This window comes from Ictalurus furcatus, chromosome 5 (genome assembly GCF_023375685.1).
Source record: "Ictalurus furcatus strain D&B chromosome 5, Billie_1.0, whole genome shotgun sequence".
Classification (NCBI taxonomy): Eukaryota; Metazoa; Chordata; class Actinopteri; order Siluriformes; family Ictaluridae; genus Ictalurus; species Ictalurus furcatus.
Window position 1 is genome coordinate 10066981 of NC_071259.1, and position 20949 is coordinate 10087929.

General features: G+C 41.5%; 1 protein-coding gene across 1 annotated transcript in view; it reads left to right on the forward strand.

The window, feature by feature from the left end:
• cacna2d3a (calcium channel, voltage-dependent, alpha 2/delta subunit 3a) overlaps positions 1-20949 on the forward strand; it is a 418100-nt gene that overhangs the window by 281497 nt on the left and 115654 nt on the right. The window contains exons 13-15 of the mRNA XM_053624733.1: positions 420-553; positions 15006-15077; positions 18608-18688. Coding sequence (XP_053480708.1) covers positions 420-553; positions 15006-15077; positions 18608-18688 — 287 coding nt within the window. The remainder of the gene's footprint in view (positions 1-419; positions 554-15005; positions 15078-18607; positions 18689-20949) is intronic.

A 20949-nucleotide genomic window follows, 5' to 3' on the forward strand; every position in this document is an offset into this window, starting at 1 on the left:
TTTAATAAATAAGAAATGGCTAAATTAGCACCGGCAAATTGCTATGGTATGAAATTCTTTGGGACATGCCGTTATTGGAAAATAGTCCACTTTTGGGGTGGGAACAGTCACTTGTCACACCACCCCATAGTCTATAAATTGTAGTCTATAGATCTATTAAACATCAAATGCTATTAACAGGATGATCCAAATACAGTGAATGAAAATATAGACAAGCTGATACTGTATAGAGTGTGTATAGATCTCCAAAATATCAACAACAGTAAACTGTTGATGTATTGTTTAAAATATTTTATAGGCTGGTTGATTACAGTAACCTGACAGGTTGGCAAATATAATTCAGGAAATAATGGTCTGCATTATACATTTTGTTCATTTATTTTTTGTAATTAATCATCATTGCTGTTTGTCAATCTCAGGTTACTTTACCCAGATCTCCACCTTAGCTGACGTTCAGGAAAATGTGATGGAGTACCTGCATGTGCTCAGTAGACCAAAGGTGATTGATCAGGAACATGATGTAGTTTGGACCGAGGCTTACATCGATAACACAGTAAGTAGTGCCACTTGCACCACATATTAGTTGCTTTAATACCAGCAATACCAGAACATACTGTATATTGCTGCCACACACATGTACTGTACATACATAAGATTGAGAATCAACTTTATTGGCATCGTGCAGTGTACACTTACAGTGACAATGAAATGCAGTAGAGAATAGCCTTATATTAACAGAAGCTTTTTAAATTAACATTGGGAATGACCCAGTGAATAATTAAAAAATTTTTTAAGCCTTACTGCTGGTACTTAACAATTTGTACATAATATAGCATGTAAACTCACTTTGAACAAAGCGTGGGTGTAGGCTAGGGTGTACTTTATGTCAAGCATTTGTCTTATTGTACTTCATTATCCCAACTACATGTGAAGGTTATTGTAAAACTAAAAAAGGAGTAAAACCTTTATGCAGACTTGTGCAGACAAATGTAGAGTGAGTCTATGTTGAAGCTGTGTAGTAAATCAGCATGGAGTTGCCCAGAGATGCTCAGAAGTACAGGGAATGTTGAGTCTTTCTGTGAATTCTTGACAGACTTTGCTTTATTAAACTCTAAACAGTACACTCATGCAAAGAAATGAGCAGATGAATGAGGCCTAAGTTATATTCTCACCTGATTGATTTCAGTGCAATCAATGAGAAATGAACAGTTGATCGTTTCTGTTGTTTGTTTATCTTTTTATCTATTTAATGTCAATATTTCATAAGGTGCAAAAATGACACATTTTGCACATGTTAGTTATACAGTATATGAACATTTGCCTTGCTTATCCACAATTTACTAAATACTGGTCAATCAAAACACTCATAATGATTAACATTAACATAAAAAAACCTTACATTTATTATTTGTGATTGTTTTTTTCTGTTTTCTTATTTAAATACTTTGTTATAGCTTCCTCAGGCTCAAAAGGTAATATTACAATACAAAGTCATCACCATGAATTGAACTGTGAGCATATTCATCAGTGTTTTAGGTCACAGCTGAGACTTGGGCTGAAAGCGTGTTTTGACAGAACGTGTTCATTAATTGTGTGTTGTGATATGTGATTGTAGCCATTTGTGGTTACTTTTATGGCTGGTTACTTTTTTGCTTTATGTATTAATGAATATCTTGAACATCTTGCTCACCACCCATGTATGTGGCTTCTGTAACTCTTGTGGCTCATTGTATATGCATGTCTACATTTGTTTTATATGTTCCTGAGATATAAAGTTGTACTGCAGTCATAAGATTTTCTGTTATAAGTTACTGTACAGGGTGCAGTACTGTGCTTTACTGTATATACTCTATATGCGTATGTGAGTAAGAAAGAGAGATCAATTTAAAACAATGGTATTATAATTACTGCGATGGACTGGCACCCTGTCCAGGGTGTACCCCGCCTTGTGCCCGATGCTCCCTGGGATAGGCTTCAGGTTCCCTGTGACCTTGAAAAGGATAAGCGGTATAGAAGATGGATGGTATTATAATAATACAATGCTATAACTACATTTATTAATAGAAGTTGTTTATCAGGTTGTCAAGCATAAGCCAAATTGTCCCACTTACGTAGTAAGTGGACTCCACCCTAAGTTACATCTTTATATTTCTTTAGCTTTAGCTATTAGACATTATCTGAAACTCAAGGTTTGTCATATGTGACTGATGTGGTTCAAGTCATAAAGATCATGATCTCATGCTTAAAAAGCCTGTCACAATGCTTGCCTTCTACTAACCCTAATCTAATCTACTTTTATCAGGCTTGTAGATTGGAATCAGATGCAAGATTATGAATCAGACACAATCACATATTACGAGTTGCCTCAGGCTGTGATTAATGGCTGTTGTAGTTGTGGTTCCAATTCAGTGGAAGTTGGCAGGGCAGAACGTCCTCTAAGCTCTCACAGAGCTTCTGAATCCCGACTGCAGCTCACTGCCTCCATCCATCATCCTATGGCTTATTTAGTTTTGTTCTTACACCAGCCAGGATAAACTGACTTTGGATAGGCAGTGGGTGTGAGTATGTGGAGAGTGCTGGTGCTGATGATGTTTGAGCATGTGCAGAAGTGTTTGGATATGATATCTACTTTTTTGATAGCACCCTGTATTATAATATACAATGGCCTCCTGAGTCTAAGCATGTGCTGTATAGTTAAGAGGTAAAAATTCCAACAGTGCCATAGCTCATGGCCTTGCTGTCTGGCATCCTCCCTCCTCTTTTAGACCATCAATCACTGCAGCTTGTTTATGCATACAAATGAACTTTGTTAGCAATTCTTCCATTCAGCTGACCTGCCACATTGCAGCTTGGGAAGATTGGGTGGCTTCTTTGGTATTACATACTAAAAGCTGTAACAGCAATAACGCACAATTCACAGAGGACCCCACGCTATGAGAAGTAAGTCTTTAATAGGTAAGAGCAGTTAACACTGTGTTAGCAGCACTTTGTTACAGTTTTAATGAGATAAATGGCATCAGAACTCCTAAGCAGTAACTCAATAGTAACTCAAATAACTAGAGATGCACTGATACTAAATTTCTCAGCTGATACCGATAACCAATTATTCTGAGTGATACCGGCCGATACTGATAGTTCTACCTTTTATGCCTTCTTTTAAATGAATAATAATTCATTCCACAATTCTGAAGGAAATGCAAATAAAAAGTTTATTCTCTCCATTTCAACAAGTTGTTTCACAGTAACTGGTCTCATAAACAGATAAACAGTTAGTAGACTTGATTTCGCTTTTGCTCACTTCCGGTGTAAAATTTTAGCAGTGCAGAGCTTACAGAGCTTACAAACTGCATTTTTGTCATCATTCCACACAAGAGATATCTTCTTTACACACAGCACGGATTCGATGTGTTTTCCCGCCCTCATTTGATTGACAGGATATAATCGGCCCTGATCATCGGATGTTTTTAAACTATCAACTGATAGCGGGAAATATAGCCTTTATCGGCTGATACCGATTATCAGCTGATACATCGGTGCATCTCTACAAATAACCATTATTTACAACTGTGGTGAAGAGAAAAGCATCTCACTAGCAATTAATGTTGTTGAAATCGTCTCTGTAATTTGAGAAAAGCATCATGGTCTCATTGTAGTGTCAAATAATGTTACACTTATAGATGGATCTGGCCTCCTATATTTAGAACATTTAAAGAGCCTTTATATTCTTAGGTCTGCACATTGTAAATTTGCCTTTTCAACTGAGACCACAAGTTAGGGGTCCAAATTAGGAGACTAAAATACCCAGTATCAAAAAGGTTAAAAGGTCCATCAATTACCTAGTCGTAACCACTTGGGAGGCAACTAGGTTTTGGGCTATAACATCCTGGCACTTAGCATAATTCATGATTCTTTATTTGCAAGATGATCCACTAACCTCAAAATAAAATTTAGGCATCAGTTATCAACCACTGTAAGAGTGAGTATTTGAGCTTTTGCTTGTATGCATATTCTTTTTTTGTGAACTTTGCTTAGTGCAGTTCAGATGTAGGTTGCTTTAAAGAATTACTTCAAGCACTTCCAAAAATCTTGACCAACCCCAAAACTTGGCAACCCCAAACGACTATGAACTTTTGGTTCTTTGAGTTTAGAAATGTGTTAATAGTTGTGATAATTGTTCATTTTATACAATCATTTTCTTGACACAATCTACTACTTCTGGAAATGGTTGTATATGTGCTGTATTATTCTGCTTTGTCTTTCCCACCCCCTCCTACATACCTGCATTATATATGCAGGACAGTATATCCGTTCATCATGTATGGCAATTCCTTGACCTTACCTCTTACCTAATCCATTATTAACTGCTTCATCATAAGAGCTAAGGTCGCTATGGTCACCCAAACTCCATTTGTCATGGAGACCCGTATTCTGCCATTGGAAGGAAACAGGGCCAACCTCCCCATACAGCAGCTGTAGGTGTATATAAAAGAGCTCTCAGCTCTCATCTACTTGTCCTTTTTTGGCTGTGTGCCTATAAACTCCACTTACTTTAACCTCACCCTATAAAAAATGCTTCAGGATTGTGTGTGCCCTTTAAAGTCGGCCCTTTGGAGTTGGCTTATCAGAAAATATTACCATTATAAAAAGGCCAAAAAAATCACATTTGTTCTGTTGCACTGCAGCCACGAATTATGGAAGCAGTCTGAGCACCATATACCCCCATTTTGTATGCAGATGAATATTCTGGTTTTCTTATTATTGCTGTTTGAAGTTGATTCAAATATTAGCTGATTACTGGTAATAGTTTACTTAAGGGTTTTCATGTGGCTACATGACACCTGCATAAGCCTTTCATGACAACTGACTTAAAGGCTTATCCCCAACAGTCATCAATGGTTAAATACTGCTTTCTTTATTAATGTGAATTTAACATAACACCTGAGTCAAGTGACAGTTTCCTTGACATGGTGTTATGCCACTGGGTGGACTTAAGCTAGAACACCATGACAACTGACTTTGTTCAGGTGACGTGGCAATTAAGCGCGTCACGTGATATAAAATGGCACCTGTGAATCATGCTATCAGCCTTATCATCATCAGCAAGACAACATGTCAATCATTTGTGTGAACATTTGCAAAAGACTTCATTTCTTTTCTATCTTTTCAAAAAAACCAAAGAAAAATCTCTACTTTTCTGTCCCTTTAAAAAAAAAAAAAAAGAGAGAATCGTATAAGTGAGAGAGAATTCAGGAAGTGTGTCACGCCTTGTTCCCATTTCATCCCGGGGGTGTTGGGGGGGCACATTCTGTGTGAAGTGTCTAGGGTTGGAGCATGCTAGGGCAGCCGTCGAGAGGGCTGATTGTGCGCATTGTGAATGCCTTACAATCATGCAGCTCCACTCGCGGCTTGCTGTCTTCTTGGTCGAAGGGAGTTGGGTTTCAGAGTCTCACGGATCTGGGTCCTGGGGATCTCGTATGGATCTGGAAGAGGAGGCGGAGCCGAGCGCTGTGCTATCTCTTGCTCTGTTTTCCGTGTCTGGCTCTCCAATGGATTTTGGAGCTCACATAGCGACTCCTCCTTTGACTGGAAAGTCAAAACACCCTCTCTGAGTCAGAGGAGCCAGTAGGGGGTGCCATTGTGCCAAAAACGGAGAGTAGCTCTCAAGCATATAAAGAGCTGCTTGAAGTGATTACGAGGGCATGTGAAAAACTTAATCTAGACTTGCCCTGGGACGAGGAAGTTGCTCATAGCAGGCTGAATGAGCGCTTTCTCCCCAGTGAATATAAATCTCCCTCACACCGCAGAAACTCCCCTCTTGTCCAGAAGTGCATGATAAAATATCACGCTTCTGGAGAAAACCATACACTAGCCATATTTATAAGCCCGTGATGGATTATTAAGCCATCATCGAGAATGAGCAGCATGGCTGTTTAGCTATGCCATAGGTGGAGGAGGCACTTGCTAGCTACCTCTCTCCATCTACAGGTAAGTTAGGGGGGCTGGCTTTGCCATCCAAGCCATGTAAGGCTACCTTGGCATTGGTGGGCAACGCCTATGCAGCAGTGGGTCTTGCTTGTGGATCAATGCATACAATGGCAGTGTTGCAGGCCTACCAAGCAGACCTGCTGAGTGAGCTCGACATCAGGGAGGGAATTGGGCCCAAGGCAGTGGCAGAGCTTTGCTGCACCATGGATTTGTCTCTCTGGGTTACCAAGCAAATGGCCAGTCATTTTTGCCGTTCAGTGGGTGCGTACCGATATTGGATTCTTCTATTTGGGTTAGATTTATGCCCTCGCACCTTCACAAAGTGCATGGATGCTGCTCTGGCTCCCTTGCCATGATTAATTTAAGTGCGATCCAGGGAACTGGCAATTCAACAATGAGATGTTGTTCTTGCCCACATTAGGAGCTTGGGACTCAGGTTGAACCTCAAGAAAAGTATGCTTTCTCCAGTGCAGAGGACAACTTTTCTAGGGTTTATATGGGATTCTACTACGATGAGGGCTTTTCTATCCCCAACATGTCTAGGGCCAATCGTGTCAGCATTGAGCAAGATAAAGCTGGGTCTGGGTATAGCCCCCAGTATCTTCAAGAGACTTTTGGGGCTTATGGCAGCAGCAGCCAACATCATACCATTGAGCATATTGCACATGAGAACATTTCAGCACATGAGAACATTTCAGAGAATTGGGAGGTGTACTCGGTTTCTAGCCTTGGGTCACACTCTAGGGGCATCTCCTTATCGTAAGACGGTAATGACAGACTCTCTCATGGGCTGGGGGTCTTAGATGGCTGTCCAGCTCATGGTTTCTGGAGCTCATCTGGAGTGGCATATAAATCGCCTAGAAATGCAGGCTGTATTTCTAGCACTGAAATTCTTTCTTCCTCAATTGAAAGGTCACCATGTGTTAGTTGTGACAGACAACACAGCAGTGGTCTGATATACAGTTGCAATCAAAATTATTCAACCCGCATTGCAAATCAGGTTTATTGTCAAAATTTGCAGACATTAAGCTGTTTGCAATAAACAAATCAAACAAAAGCAATTGAAATAGTTCAACACAATGAATGCTTCAAGTGGTTTCTCCAAATTCAACTGAAAATGCTACTTATGATTTCTACAATTTAAAAATGTTTCGACTCCTTGAATAGAATCCCTCACAACAGCACAAATATTCAAAAAAAGGTGTTGTCTCAAGCACACCTGATGCAACTAATCAAAGGCTTCATTAGTTGCACCATGTGCTTGAGCTGGAATACATGAAATACCTGAATTGCCTAGGGGTAGAAAATGCGAGAAATACCTGAACGGGGCAGAAAAAGCAAGCTATCAATGGCTGTAACCAGATTTCTGAGAAGCCAGGTTGTGAAAAACCCTTGAGTGACTGGAAAAGATCTGCAGCAAAAATTCAAAAGGTTTCTATACCAGAATTCCAAAATGTACACCCAAAAGCACAAGAAAAGTCGGCTCAAAATCATATAAATAAGTTCCAGAAGTTTTAGGATTCTGTTCTGTGGAGTGATGAAACAAAACTTTTTGGCATGATGGATCAGCGGTATGTGTGAAGGAAGAAGAACAAGAAAGAACACTCAGTCCACAGTCAAGCATGGTGGTGGCTCGGTGATGCTCTAGGGCTGCCATGCATCCTCTGGCACTGGAAACCTGCAATGTGTGGAAGGCAAGATGGATTCATTGAAGTATCTGGAAATCCTAGGAGAGAACGTCATGCTGTCTGTGAGGAAGCTGAAGATTGGGTATCACTGGACCTTGCAACAGGACAATGATCCCAAGTATACCTCAAATTCCACCAAGGCTTGGTTTTAGAAGAAATCGTGGAAGGTTCTACAGCACCATCACAGTCACCTGACTTGAACCCCATTGAAAATGGTGGGATTTGAAGAAGGCGGTTGCCGCACGTAAACCCAGTAAACTGCACAATAGCTACAGTCCTGGAGTTCTTACAAGGATGTTTCTCAACAAATTCGGTGTTCGATGGAGTAAGACGCGAAGTTGGAGGCTCCTGCTGATTTCGATTAAAATTGTAATTAATTAGCGCTTTTTGGTCATATAATATATTTTGACTTATTCTACTTCGTTTCCTTATTTGCACTTTTAACTTTGTGGCACGTTAAGATGTCTGGAAAGAACACGAAAACCCGTGGTAGCATTCAGACACGACTGAGACCTAGTGTGCGCGCCGTGAGCGAGTCCCCTTCTCCCCCTGAATCCGCGTCCCCGAGCAGTGACCCTGACTTCGCCGCACTCAAGCATGAGTTGCTGGCTTCACTGAGGAAGGACATTGCCGATATTTTTAAAAAGGAGTTTCAGGCGATGTTCAGGGATGCGCTGTCTACTATCCAACTTGATCTGCAGGCCGTGAAAACACAGCAGGCTAGTGATAAAGTCGCTACCGAGGCTACCATATCAACACTGAAAGGTACTGTTGGGGAATGACATAGTTGACATAGAACCGATGACATAGTTCATATGAAGACTATCGAGTCTCTCACTGCGACCGTGACTCAATTAGAGAATAAATGTGAGGATTTGGAGTCGAGGTCACGGCGCAATAACATTAGGATAGTCGTAGTTCCAGAGGGCGCTGACACCTGTACAACTGCTGCTGTAGCGGCCTTGTTAAAGGAGGCGTTTGTTCTGGAGAAGGAGCCGGTTTTGGACTGGTCCCACCGGACCCTTCAGCCGAAGCCCAAGCCTGGTGAATGACCACGAGCTATTGTGTGCAGATTCCACTATCACAGTGACTGTGTTGATATTTTACGCCGTGCGAGAGAGATCCAGCGGATTAAACCGAGGGATTTGACCATCTCCGTTTTCCCTGACTACACAGCCAAGACAGCCCAGGCCCGGGCTGCATTTAACGAGGTTCGGCGTCAACTTCGTGGTATTGAGGGAGCTCGCTATGGAATACTTCACCCAGCTCGGCTTCGCATTACATATAACGGTGTTCAGAAGGACTTTATTTCAGCGGAGGAAGCAGGAGACTACGTTAAACTCTTGATATTGGGGTGAACTGCATCACCTATATAGTTGAGTTTTTTTCACTTTTATTCTTTTTTTGCACTCGGCCTTCCAGCTCTACAGAATTCGGATTCTTATTGACGATATTGTCGGTGCATTACTTCGTCTAGATTTTGTGGACTCACTCCTCTTAAATTTACTTCTGTATTAATGTGCTTCTCTGTTTTGATGCTCTGACTGGGTTAGAGTTTATTTCATTTTATTAATGTTGTTTCCTCATCTTTACGTGCTACACTGTGTTATATTATTTGTTACAAGTCTTTAAAAGGTAAGGACATTATATTTGTTAAAGTGCGCAGACTATTTATCAGATTTGAAGTCAGTAGGGGCCTTTTCTCTTACTGGAATTTTTTTTTGTTTAGGTAATTTAGTTGGTTAGTTCGGCTTACTCTTTGAGTTGTTTTCACATTGTGGACAACTCTTGGTGGGAAACACTGCTGTCTCCCTTTGTTTTATGGAGACTTTGGGTGTGTTGGGGGGGAAGGGAGGTTCCACTCCGGCTGGGACAGGCACACCTTTAATATTTATTTGTTGGAACTTCAGAGGTAATCCTGTCAAAAGATCTAAGGTTTTTACATATTTGAAACGTCTTCCACTCGAACTTTAATTTGAAAGTCGGAGGGGTCGCTATTTTAATTGAGAAAAGGTTACAGTTTTCGTCCACTAACGTTATCGCTGATGCGAACGGTAGATATATTGTAGTTGCTGGTACTCTAATGCAAAGACAGGTATTGTATACGCTCCTAACTTCGATGAATTTATTTATTTATGTATTTATTTTTTATAAATGGCATCCCTTTATTGTATACTTTATGGAGTTACAGACACTTCCCACTTAAATTTTTTGTGCCTGTTCTTGGGTTTTATAATATTTATATAACCAGCGACAGTTATCGAGTAGCCATGATGAGCCGGGGGTGGTTTTTTAATTTTTTTTGTTTTTTTTTTCCTCCTTCTTCTCAATGAAATATTTGGGAAAGGGAAGGGAGGAGAGAAGAGAAAAGGTAAATGAATCACATGAAAATGAATCACATGAAAATGAATCACATTTAAATGAATCACATGTAAATGAATCATATGAAAATGAATAAATAAATTAAAACGAAGGATGTTTCTCAGCAGGGTTGGCTCTTTCTACAATCAGGGACCATGTGGCTGCCATTTTGGCCAGCCATGCCCTTATTGATGGAGCCTCTGTGGGGCAACATCATCTATCATTGAGGCTTTTGTGTGGTGTCAGGCAGCTGAGGCCCATCTGCAGACCATGTATACCTTCCTAGGACATTTCTGTGGTCCTGGCAGGTCTGTCAGGTGCCCCATTTGAGCCAGTAGAGTCCGCCTCAGAAGCTTCTGACTATAAAGATAGCTCTTCTGCTGCCCTGATATCTCTCAAGCAAGTTGGAGATCTAAATGCTCTCACTGTTGCCCTTTCCTGCCTTGACTTTGCTCCTGGATTAGCCAAGGCCTTCCTATATCCTAAGCCAGATTATATTCCTAAAGTACCTACATCTGCTGCTCAGCCAGTAGTGTTGCAGGCTTTCTGTCCTCCTCCGTTCCTCACACCAGAAAAAGAGAAATTGCACCTGCTGTGTTCAGTAATGGCACTATGTTCTTATATCCACCGTTCTGGCCAGTGGCATAAGTCAGAGCAGTTGCTGGTCTGCTTTGGCTGCAACAGTAGAGGTGATACTATGTCAAAGCAGCACATCTCTAATTGGATAGTGGATGCAATCTCTATTGCTTATGAGGTACGTAGTCTCTCTATGCCTCTGGGCATAAGGGCTCATTCCACTAGGGGGGGTCGCCTCCTCAAAGACTTTGTCCAAAGGGGTACCCTTACAGTATGTGTGTGCTGCTGCGGGGTGGTCTATTCCGCACACATTTATTTGATATTATAGCCTGGATAGACATTCCACCCCATGCTTGTGTGTCTTGCAGTGACCCTCGGGCTCGGATCTTTTGAACAGGCCATACCCTCAGTATGACAGAGTGGATATATTCGTTCCCACAATGTGAAGCTGACGCAACATTGAGTTCCCTTTGAAAGGGAACGTCTGGGTTACACATGTAACCCTGTTCCCTGAGAAGGGAACAAGACGTTGCATAGCTTTGTCATACTGGGGCATGCCTGTGAAATGTATCTTGGCTTCAGATAATAAAGGCTGACGGCGCAGTTCACAGGTGCCATTTTTATATCACGAGACACGCTTAATGGTCACCCCATCTGATCATGGCATGCCAATAAGTAGGCATGATGTTACACAAGCTTCAGATGCTGGTTACGCGCGAGGGTGCTTCACACAGTGTGAAACTCATGCAACGTTTCATTCTCTTAACAGGGAACAGGGTTACCCAGATGTTTTTCCAAACTGTTATTAGGGAGCCAAGCACCGAAGGCACCCTATTGTTATTCTACCTTTTGTTCTTCTCCTTTTGCTTCTTCTTCTTCTTCTTCTGGCTAGGGTGTCTTAGGCAGCCCAAGTGCTGCCAACGGTCTAGTTTGTGGTCATAACTTTTGAACTATATGTCCAAAATTTTAAAGCCATCCCTGCAGGCATCCCTGGATTCCCTAGGTCAAGACAAGTCCAATGCATCCTATGACGTCAATAATCAGTTGCCTAATTAGATTTACTGCCATCTTGGATTTTATTAAAAACAATTTTTTCACTTCTCCTCCTGCAATTTTTTTCCATGTCTTTGCTCAATGTCACATGACAGGGCCACCTATTGGTCAAAAGTTACAATAACATTCTAAAAATGCTTACAGTGCATCCGGAAAGTATTCACAGCGCTTCACTTTTTCCACATTTTGTAATGTTACATCCTTATTCCAAAATGGATTAAATTAATTATTTTCCTCAAAATTCTACAAACAATACCCCATAATGACACCGTGAAAGAAGTTTGTTTGAAATCTTTGCAAATTTATTAAAAATAAAAAACAAAAAAGCACATGTACATAAGTATTCATAGCCTTTGCCATGACACTCAAAATTGAGCTCAGGTGCATCCTGTTTCCACTAATCATCTTTAAGATGTTTCTACAACTTGATTGGAGTCCACCTGTTGTAAATTCAGTTGATTGGACATGACTTGGAAAGGCACACACCTGTCTATATAAGGTTCCACAGTTAACAATGCATGTCAACTCTGGCAAATGTAAATTGTGAGGATGTACAGTGCCCTCCATTATATTGGCACCATTGGTAAATATGAGCAAAGAAGGCTGTGAAAAAATTGTCTTTCTTGTTTAACCTTTTGATCTTTTGTTCAAAAAAGTCAGAAAAATGCTCTGCTCTCATGGATATCAAACAATTGCAAACACAACACATGTTTATAAAAAATATACATCTTGGTTAAATATGCGTGCAAGAATTATTGGCACCCCTATGAATTCATGTGAGAAAAATATATTTGAAGTATATTTCCATTGAGATATATATAAAATAAAATATATAAAATTCTCCAAGGATCACAGCTGGAGAATTGCGGAAGTTAGTTGCGTCTTGGGGTCAGAAAGTCCCCAAAACTACAATACGAAGTCACCTACATCACCAAAAACAAACTCAAGCATCTTCAATTTACCAGACACTACTGGAACTTCAAATGGGATCGGGTTCTGTGGTCAAATGAAACCAAAATACAGCTTTTTGGCAATAAACACCAAAGTTGATTTTGCCATACACAGAGAGGTAGCCATATGGAAAAGTACCTCATGTCTACAGTTAAATATGGTGGTGTATCTAATGTTTTGGGTCTGTCTTTCTGGCAGAGGTCCTGGAAAACCTCACTGCATCTGCCAGAAAGCTTAAAATTGACCGTGGTTGGATCTTCCAGCAGGGCAATGATCCAAAACATACAACACTATCAACACAATAATGGTTTACTGACCACAAAATCAAAGTCCTGCCATGGCCTTCCCAGTCCCCTGACTTGAAACCCATAGAAAACCTGTGGGGTGAACTGAAGATGAGAGTCCATCAGCATGGACCTCGCAATTTGAAGGATCTGGAGAGATTCTGTATGGAGGAATGGTCTCAGATCCCTTGCTATGTATTCTCCAACCTCATCAGGCATTATAGGAGAAGACTCAGAGTTGTTATCTTGGCAAAGGGAGGTAGCAGTATTGACTCAAAGGGAGCCAATAATCATTGCACACCTATATTTAACTATTTTTTTGTGATAAACCTGTGTTTTGTTTGCAAATGTTTGATGTCCATGAGAGCAGATTATTAAAAAAAAAAAAAAAAAAACAACGATCAAAATGTTAAACAATGAAGTCAATTTTTCATAGCCTTCTTTGCTCCTATTTACCAAGGGTGCCAACATTAGTGTAGGGCACTATATCTCAGCAGTGCATCTGGGTATAATCTTGAAACTTGATAAGTATCTTCATGGCCAACATTTTCTTTGTTGGTACTACTCAGTGTTGAGTGCGAGAGTGGAAGAAAGTGTTAGCTAAGTTGAACATACTGTATATTGATAGATTTCATTTCACATTAATGAACACATGCGCAGATCATTCCAGATTCACATACATATTTGCTCATCTTTTGTTTTATTGAGGAGAAAAAGATTGCTCTGGTAATGTAATAGAATCAGTAATAAACATTACTGGATATTGGGCCAATGTAATATCATGTAGGGATGATAATATTGTTATACCACATAAGCTTATTACAATGCAAAGATAACTCTCAAAACCTTTACAGTGTAACAGTGTTATACAGCATGATATCCTGTTGATGTTACCACCAACTGGCAGGTACCTCCAGAGCATCATCTGTTTAATTTTCAAATTAACCTCATTTGGCTGGCCAGGTCATATTATTACGATTATGTGACTCTGACCTACTAGAGGTCATACACCTACAAAGTCAGTTAACCCTTGTTTTAGTTTTAGTTTTGCAGTTAATTTGAGTCTTTGTATGCACTTATATGTGTGTGTTAGACTGAGAAAGATCCAGACACTCATTTCTTTCAGGTGAATCTAATATAATGAAACTCTTTTCTGAACCAGCATCAGCCATTACACACTAATTACCCAGAGTCTCTAGCAGCTGTGCCTTGTTCACGTCTGAGACCACACCAGAGTATTGAATTATGGATCCATAGTTGTTTCTCAACAGGCATACACTTTCTCCTCCTTCAGTATACCCTCCTTCGTTGTGAAGAAATTTGTAATGTTTTAACTCACTATGGCTTTGTCCAACATTGATGCACATATAAGCCCACTAAAAAGTAGAGGGTACAGTAAGACAGATGCAAATGAGTCATTAGGTGAGTAGAAAAAAAACAAGGCAGAAAGATGTATTTTTAGTTTAGATCTGCATACAGGGAAGTACAAAGATGGACAGTTAGAGTATTCTACAGTTTTTGGACAGCCACAATAAAGATGCTTTGTGTGTATTTCTTTTATATAGTATATCAATTTCAGGGCATCAGTGATAAAGCCAGTCACATAATCTCTATGTTTAACCAGGCTCATTAGTGTGGGTCCATGCTGCATTGCTTTTATTGATCCAGTCATGAGCCAGAGTGGTTACTGTGCTATTTGGGGAAGGCTGGTTTCGTAATAGCTCCAATAAAGCATAATTATTGATCCACTTTTTATATTTAGTATCACACCTGGGATTACTTTTATTAAAAAAATTTACAATGATTTATTGATTATAAAAACTTTAAATTGAATGTTTTGTAAAGTGTAAAGTTTGTTTGTTTTGTACCACATGGTCTATATTAGCCTTTTTCAGCATTTGGTCTGTGTGCAACTAATTTTAAGATTGATTAGGACATCTAATATATCTTTAATGTATCTTTTTTTTTTTTTTTAGTTATTCAAACCCCCTTTTTGTCCACCTTAATATCTACAGGTATATGTACAGTATGTGCTCCAATTTCTCTTTCCATTGTAGATTACACAGACATTTTTATGTATTTCCTCTTTATCTTGCTCTTTTTTTAGTTGGAAGACAGTCAGGGGCCTGTATTGATGACCACAGTGGCTATGCCTGTATTCAGCACAAAGAATGAGACAGTGAGTACTAAATAAATAATGCATCATTTTGGGTACAAACTTGACTTGCCTTGTTTGCTTTGTTTGGAACTTAGTTGAAATCTCCTTACTTGAAAAAACCATTTTGTATAACCAAACTTATTATAGAAAAAAAATGTGAAAATTTTGTTGCCAGTTTTTGAGAAAATAGTAATGGAGTCTATCTGCACATTTTCATGGACAATATTTTACCTACACTATGTGCCTACAGCAAGCTCCACTGTCTAGTGTAGGTGTGTGGTTGAAATTGATTACAATAAAAAGTAATAATTCTTATAGTCACCTTGACCAACCAGTCTGTCGGGTGTCGATTTGGCACCGCCGGTCACAGCACGCATTCCTGGATTGTGCCTTCCTCATCCACGTTAGTCATCAGCAAAACGTAGGTGAGTCAGTAGCTCGCCGTTGATGTTCACCCCACCTTGCCAGTCGACGTCTCTGTTGATCTGCTTGAGACAGGCGGTGAATAGTTTTGGAGAGATGGTGTCTCCTTGCTTAACACCTTTTTCAACTGATACTTTTACGGGTGATGATAGCAGAGCTATGTCAGTCGTACATCCAGAATTTGCTTCTTGGAGCATTTGGATGTACTGCGCCTCGACCCCTTGCCTCTCCAGCGAGTTCAGCACTGCATTTATCTCGACACTGTCGAAGGCCTTCTCGTAGTCTACGAACGTGACGCACAGAGGCATCCTGTACTCTTCCGCTCGCTCAAGCAATTGGGTCAGAGTGAATGTGATCTATCGTGCTATAGTTTTTCCGGAAGCCTGCTTGCTCTCTTGGTTGCTGTTCATCTAGATGTTGTGATAATCTGTTCAGGATTACCTTCGTGAACAGCTTGTACACATGAGACAAGAGGCATATGAGTTCTTCAGGTCTTCTCTATCGCTCTTTTTGTATAGCAGGATGGTATTCGACTCTTTCCATTGTGAGGGTATTTTTCCCTCATCCAGATAGTGAGAGAATCGCTTGGGGAGGATTTTCCAGAGCTGCTCTCCGCCTGACTTCAGCATCTCAGATGTTATGCCATCTTTCCCTGGTGCTTTCCCGCTAATCATCAAATTGACGGCTCGTTCAACCTCACTGACAAGAATGGGTGGCACTTTTTCTTTCTTTTGAGATGACGCCAACGGCCGTGTATTCCCGGCTGATTTAAAAAGCTTGGTGTAGAAGTCTTTACAGATCTTTTCCACCTCACTTTTATCGCTGACCGGTACGCCAGCTGTGTTCTTGAATGTCGTCACCTCTGATCTATATAGTGCCATGTCCCTTTCACATTTCTTGAGGCTCTTCCTTTCCTCTACGGTCTTCAGGAGCCTTTCCATCCAGTATTTCTCAAATTCTCTCTTCAGATGTTGACGTATCACTCTGCTGAGAAGGGAATATTCGAGGTGATCTTCTGCAGTCCTCTTCATGTTTTTCCTCTTCTCCAGCAGTTTCTTAGTTTCCTCCAAGATTATTCCATTCTGCTCCCTCGGGCACACCTCCTTAGCCTTCCTCAAGCACTCATGCAATTTCCTTATCAGGGATTCGTAGTCCGTAACCATTTAGTCAATTTGATGCCAGGTTTCCTGCTTGATGGCTTCCTGCAGCCATGTCTTGTCGTAGACCTTCACGCGTTCTTACTTCGATGCCAAGTGCAGTGCCTTCTTCTCCCTCATCCCGTCTATAATGATCTTTGCCCTCAGTAGGCGGTGATCGCTGCCGGTGTTAAATGGTGCTATGACGGAGACGTTCTCCAAGATGTGCCGCTTGTCGACCAGTATATAGTTGATCTCATTGCGATGCTCAGCATTTGGGGATATCCAGGTCCCTCTCTTCTCCTGCTTCTTCCAGAATAGGCTGTTGCCGATGTAAAGCCGTCTCGCCTCTGCCATGGTGACCAAACGCTCTCCTCTCTCATTCCTTTCACCCAATCCGAACCTTCTGATATACGTTTCTCCTTGCCACCCTTGTCCGACCTTTGCGTTGAAGTCTCCCATCACGACAGTGTATGTGGATTTCACAGCTAGCATTTTGTCTAGCTGGCGATAGAATTCCTCCACTTCATCGTCGTCGCTGGCACTCGTGGGAGCGTAGGTCTGGACGATCTTAAGGCTGGCCTTCCCAGAGAGGTTCACGTTCAGCACCCCGATCTGTGATGAAATAAACTGGCAAGAGGCGACCTTCGAATCCCATTCCTTGCTTACGATGAACCCGATACCGCCAACTGATCTGGCACTGTCCACTTTCCCGAATCTTACAGCACTTCCGTCCTTCCACCGCGAACTTGTTTCCTTCTTCTGATGGGTCTCACTCAACCCTAACACATCGCACCTGATCTTCTTCTTCTCCTCCATCAGGTGGTTCAAACCGTTCCCCCCTGCCAAAGACCTGCAGTTGTAGGTATATATGGCAAGGTTAATCCTATTCCTTTGCGGCCATCTGGAACCTGAGATTCTAAGCAGCCTCTCGTCGCTCGAGTTGCATCCCGCCGCCGTGGAATGGCCCGATTAACGCGCAGGGTACTGAGGCCCATTTCTTCGTGCTGTTTCAGCCTTTGAATGTCGCCATCCCGCTGGCTGGGCGGGAAGGCCAATACCTCTTCAGTTTAGCTAACTTTTTGACCTCTAGAAAATTAATCATTGCTAGGATCAAATAGTCTGACACCTTTGTAGCATGGTAAAACCTATGGCAACCCTACAAAGCCAGGGCATTAAGCCATAGCCTACCATAGCTATCAGACAGCCATTGTCACCACTGCGCCACTTTGAGGCACTGAAGCAGGATTTGCAGTGGCTATCCTTATAGTATGCTCTTATATGGTAATGTTTTTGGTTAAACTTTACATATTAAAAGGAAAATTTTAACTTCCATCCTGGCCATGATAATCCACAACAATACAACAACAGTTAAAATATCTTTATGATTTGAAATGGATTAAAAATATGAAGACTGTTAAAAATATGAAGACTGTTAAAAATATGAAGACCTAAGTCTTTTCCCCCCAATCAATTTAATTCGGTACTCAACAGGCATCCTTTAAAACTTTTTTCGCAATTTTTTCAAGGTTAAGGGTGTCAGATTAAACGTAATGCCCTTTACTTCTAACTGTTTTAACTGATCTGGTGTGTTCCAAATTTTTCCAAGTCATTTTGAGCCAGTATCCTTATCTTTTTTTAAATAAATTGTATCTCACATGAAGCTAACAACCACCCCTGCAATGCTGTTCCATCACTACTAACTTATGTAGTAAACAAATCATAAATTTTCACATGAATCAAAGTAACAGTTTGGGAGTTTTATATTGGTCTGATATTATATTATATATTATATACTGTATTATATATTGATCTGATTTTCAGTCCATTACTACTGAGCAATCATATAACATCATTTAACTTTGGAAATTATGTGAATGTCTTCTTCTATTACATACTGTATCATGAAATCTATCTACTCAATAATTGGACACAATCTCAATATATTTGAGTATTAGTGATGTGTCTGATTTTTATCTGCTTCTGTCTTAGAAGAATAAGGGAATTCTACTTGGTGTGGTTGGCACAGATGTTCCAGTGTCTGAGCTCTTAAAGACTATCCCCAAGTACAAGGTACAATAACTAAGTCAAAATTATATACATACAGTACATTAAGTTTGTTTAAGGAAAAGAGCATCTTAAAAGGTTATCATTTAATATATTATTGACTAAATTATTGTTCACTTTCAAAGGGAACTCAACATTGCGTGAGCTTCATGTTGTGGGAAGCGCCCTCATGCCCTTGCAACCGGTATCTGAAGTCTGTGTAAAATCACGTCTATTTATAGGGCTGCCGTGGTCAGGTAACGTGGCATTTTGCGCATCGCGTGGCTAAAAAATGGCGCCTCTAAATCATGTCATCAGCTTTATTTGTCTGGTTGTCTGTGTGAACATTCCTAAAAGCTCTTCGCTTCTCTCTATTATCAGAAAAAAAAATATTTTCTCTTCTGTCACTATCCTGTTAAACAGAATGAGCCGTAGAGAGTTCAGAAAGCGTGTTACTCCCTGCCTTCATTTTATTACGGAGGGGACATGGACACACTTTTTGTGTGAAGTGTTTGGGAGTAGAGCATGCTGTTCAGCCCTCGAGGGGGCTGACTGCGCTCATTGGGAATGCTTCACAATTAAGCAGCGCCTCTCTTGGCTCACTCTCTTCTTATCCGAAGGGAGTTGGGTTTCAGAACCTCAGGGCTCTGGGCCAGCCATTGTTGGGGCAGCCAGCCAGCTCAGGTCCTGGGGGTCCTGTATAGATCTGAAGGAGGAACCAGAGATGAATGCTGCTCTATCTCTTGCTCTTTGCTTGGTTTTGGAGCTAATGTAGTGACTTCTCCTTCCGGTATGGAGACTCAACCCACCCTCTTTGACTCTGAGGAGCCATAGAGGGAACCAGTGCACTAAAAATGGAGAGCAGCTCTCAATCCTATAAAGAGCTGCTCGAAGTGATCATTAGGACGGATGATAATGCTAGACCTGCTGAATGAGCTCGAGAGTGAGGAGGGAATTGGGCCAGAGGCAGTGGCGGAGCTTTGCCAGGCCACGGATTTGTCTCTTCGGTCGACCGAGCAAACGGCCTGTCATAATGGCCGTTCAGTGGGTAACTTGGTCATGGCAGAGGGTCACCTATGGCTCAAACTCTCAGGCATGGGGGACAAAGATAAGGTCTCCCATCTGGATGCCCCTGTTGAACCTTCTGGTCTGTTCGGCAGTGCGGTTAATGCCATTGCTGACAGGTTTCTGGAGGCAAAACCTCCACGAGTGGAGCCCAGGCCAGTGCTACTGTGAGGGAGGCACAGAAGACAAGTGTGGTGGCCCGCTTCCCCCAAGGAAATCCAGTGGTACCAGGTGGCTGCAGTCGCAGCCTGCTAGTAGTCCTGATTTAAGAACTGTTATCAGTGACAAGCAGGCAAAGCAGGAGTGGTCCTCATGGGCCGCAAAGGGAGGACAAGAGGTTGTTAGGGCAGTCGGCCCCAATTATTACTGTAGGACCCCCCTAGCCAATGTTTATCACTAAAAGACAAGCTGGCAGTGTGGAAACTAATGCCAAATGTGTCTCCATGGGTTCTGTCCACTATAGAAAAGGGTTACCGGGTCCAGTTCATAGCTTGACCCCCACCCCCGGTTCAGAGGTGTGCTCACCACAGTAGTCAGCACAAAACAAAGCCCGAAGTTCAATCGCTCTGCTGCCACAAGTTCTAGCGAGAGTTCTAGAAAGAGATGCCAAGACCGTCTACGTCTGCTGCTAGTAGCACCTTACTGGCCAGCTTGAATATGGTGCCCGGGGATAATATCCCTTCTGGACGGCACTCCTTGGGAGATTTCTGTTCACAGGGAACTATTGTCTCAAGCCAGAGGGTTCAGCCTCGGCAGGAAATTTGGAAACTGTGGGTCTGTCCCCTGAGGGGCACCAGCTCATAAATTCCGGTCTCTCAACTGAGGTTGTAGAGACCATGCTAAATGCTAGAGCACAATTGTAAAAAGTGGCAATTTTTTGTCTCGTGGTGTGAGGAATATCAGTCATAGTTAGTAAAATGTGTAATACCTACAGTCCTGGAGTTCTTTCAGGGACGTTTCTCAGCAGGGTTGGTTCCTTGTACAATTAGGGTCTACATGGCCACCATTTTGGCCAGCCATGTCCCTATTGATGGAAACTTTGTGGGGCAGCATTCTCTAACATCAAGGTTTATGCATGGTGTCAGATGGCTGAGGCCCATCTGCAGACGACACATACCTTCCTGGGACATTTCTGTGGTCCTGGAAGGTCTGTCGGGCACCCCATTTGAGCCCTTAGAGTCATCCTCAGAGAAGCATCTAACTCTAAAGGTAGCTCTTCTGCT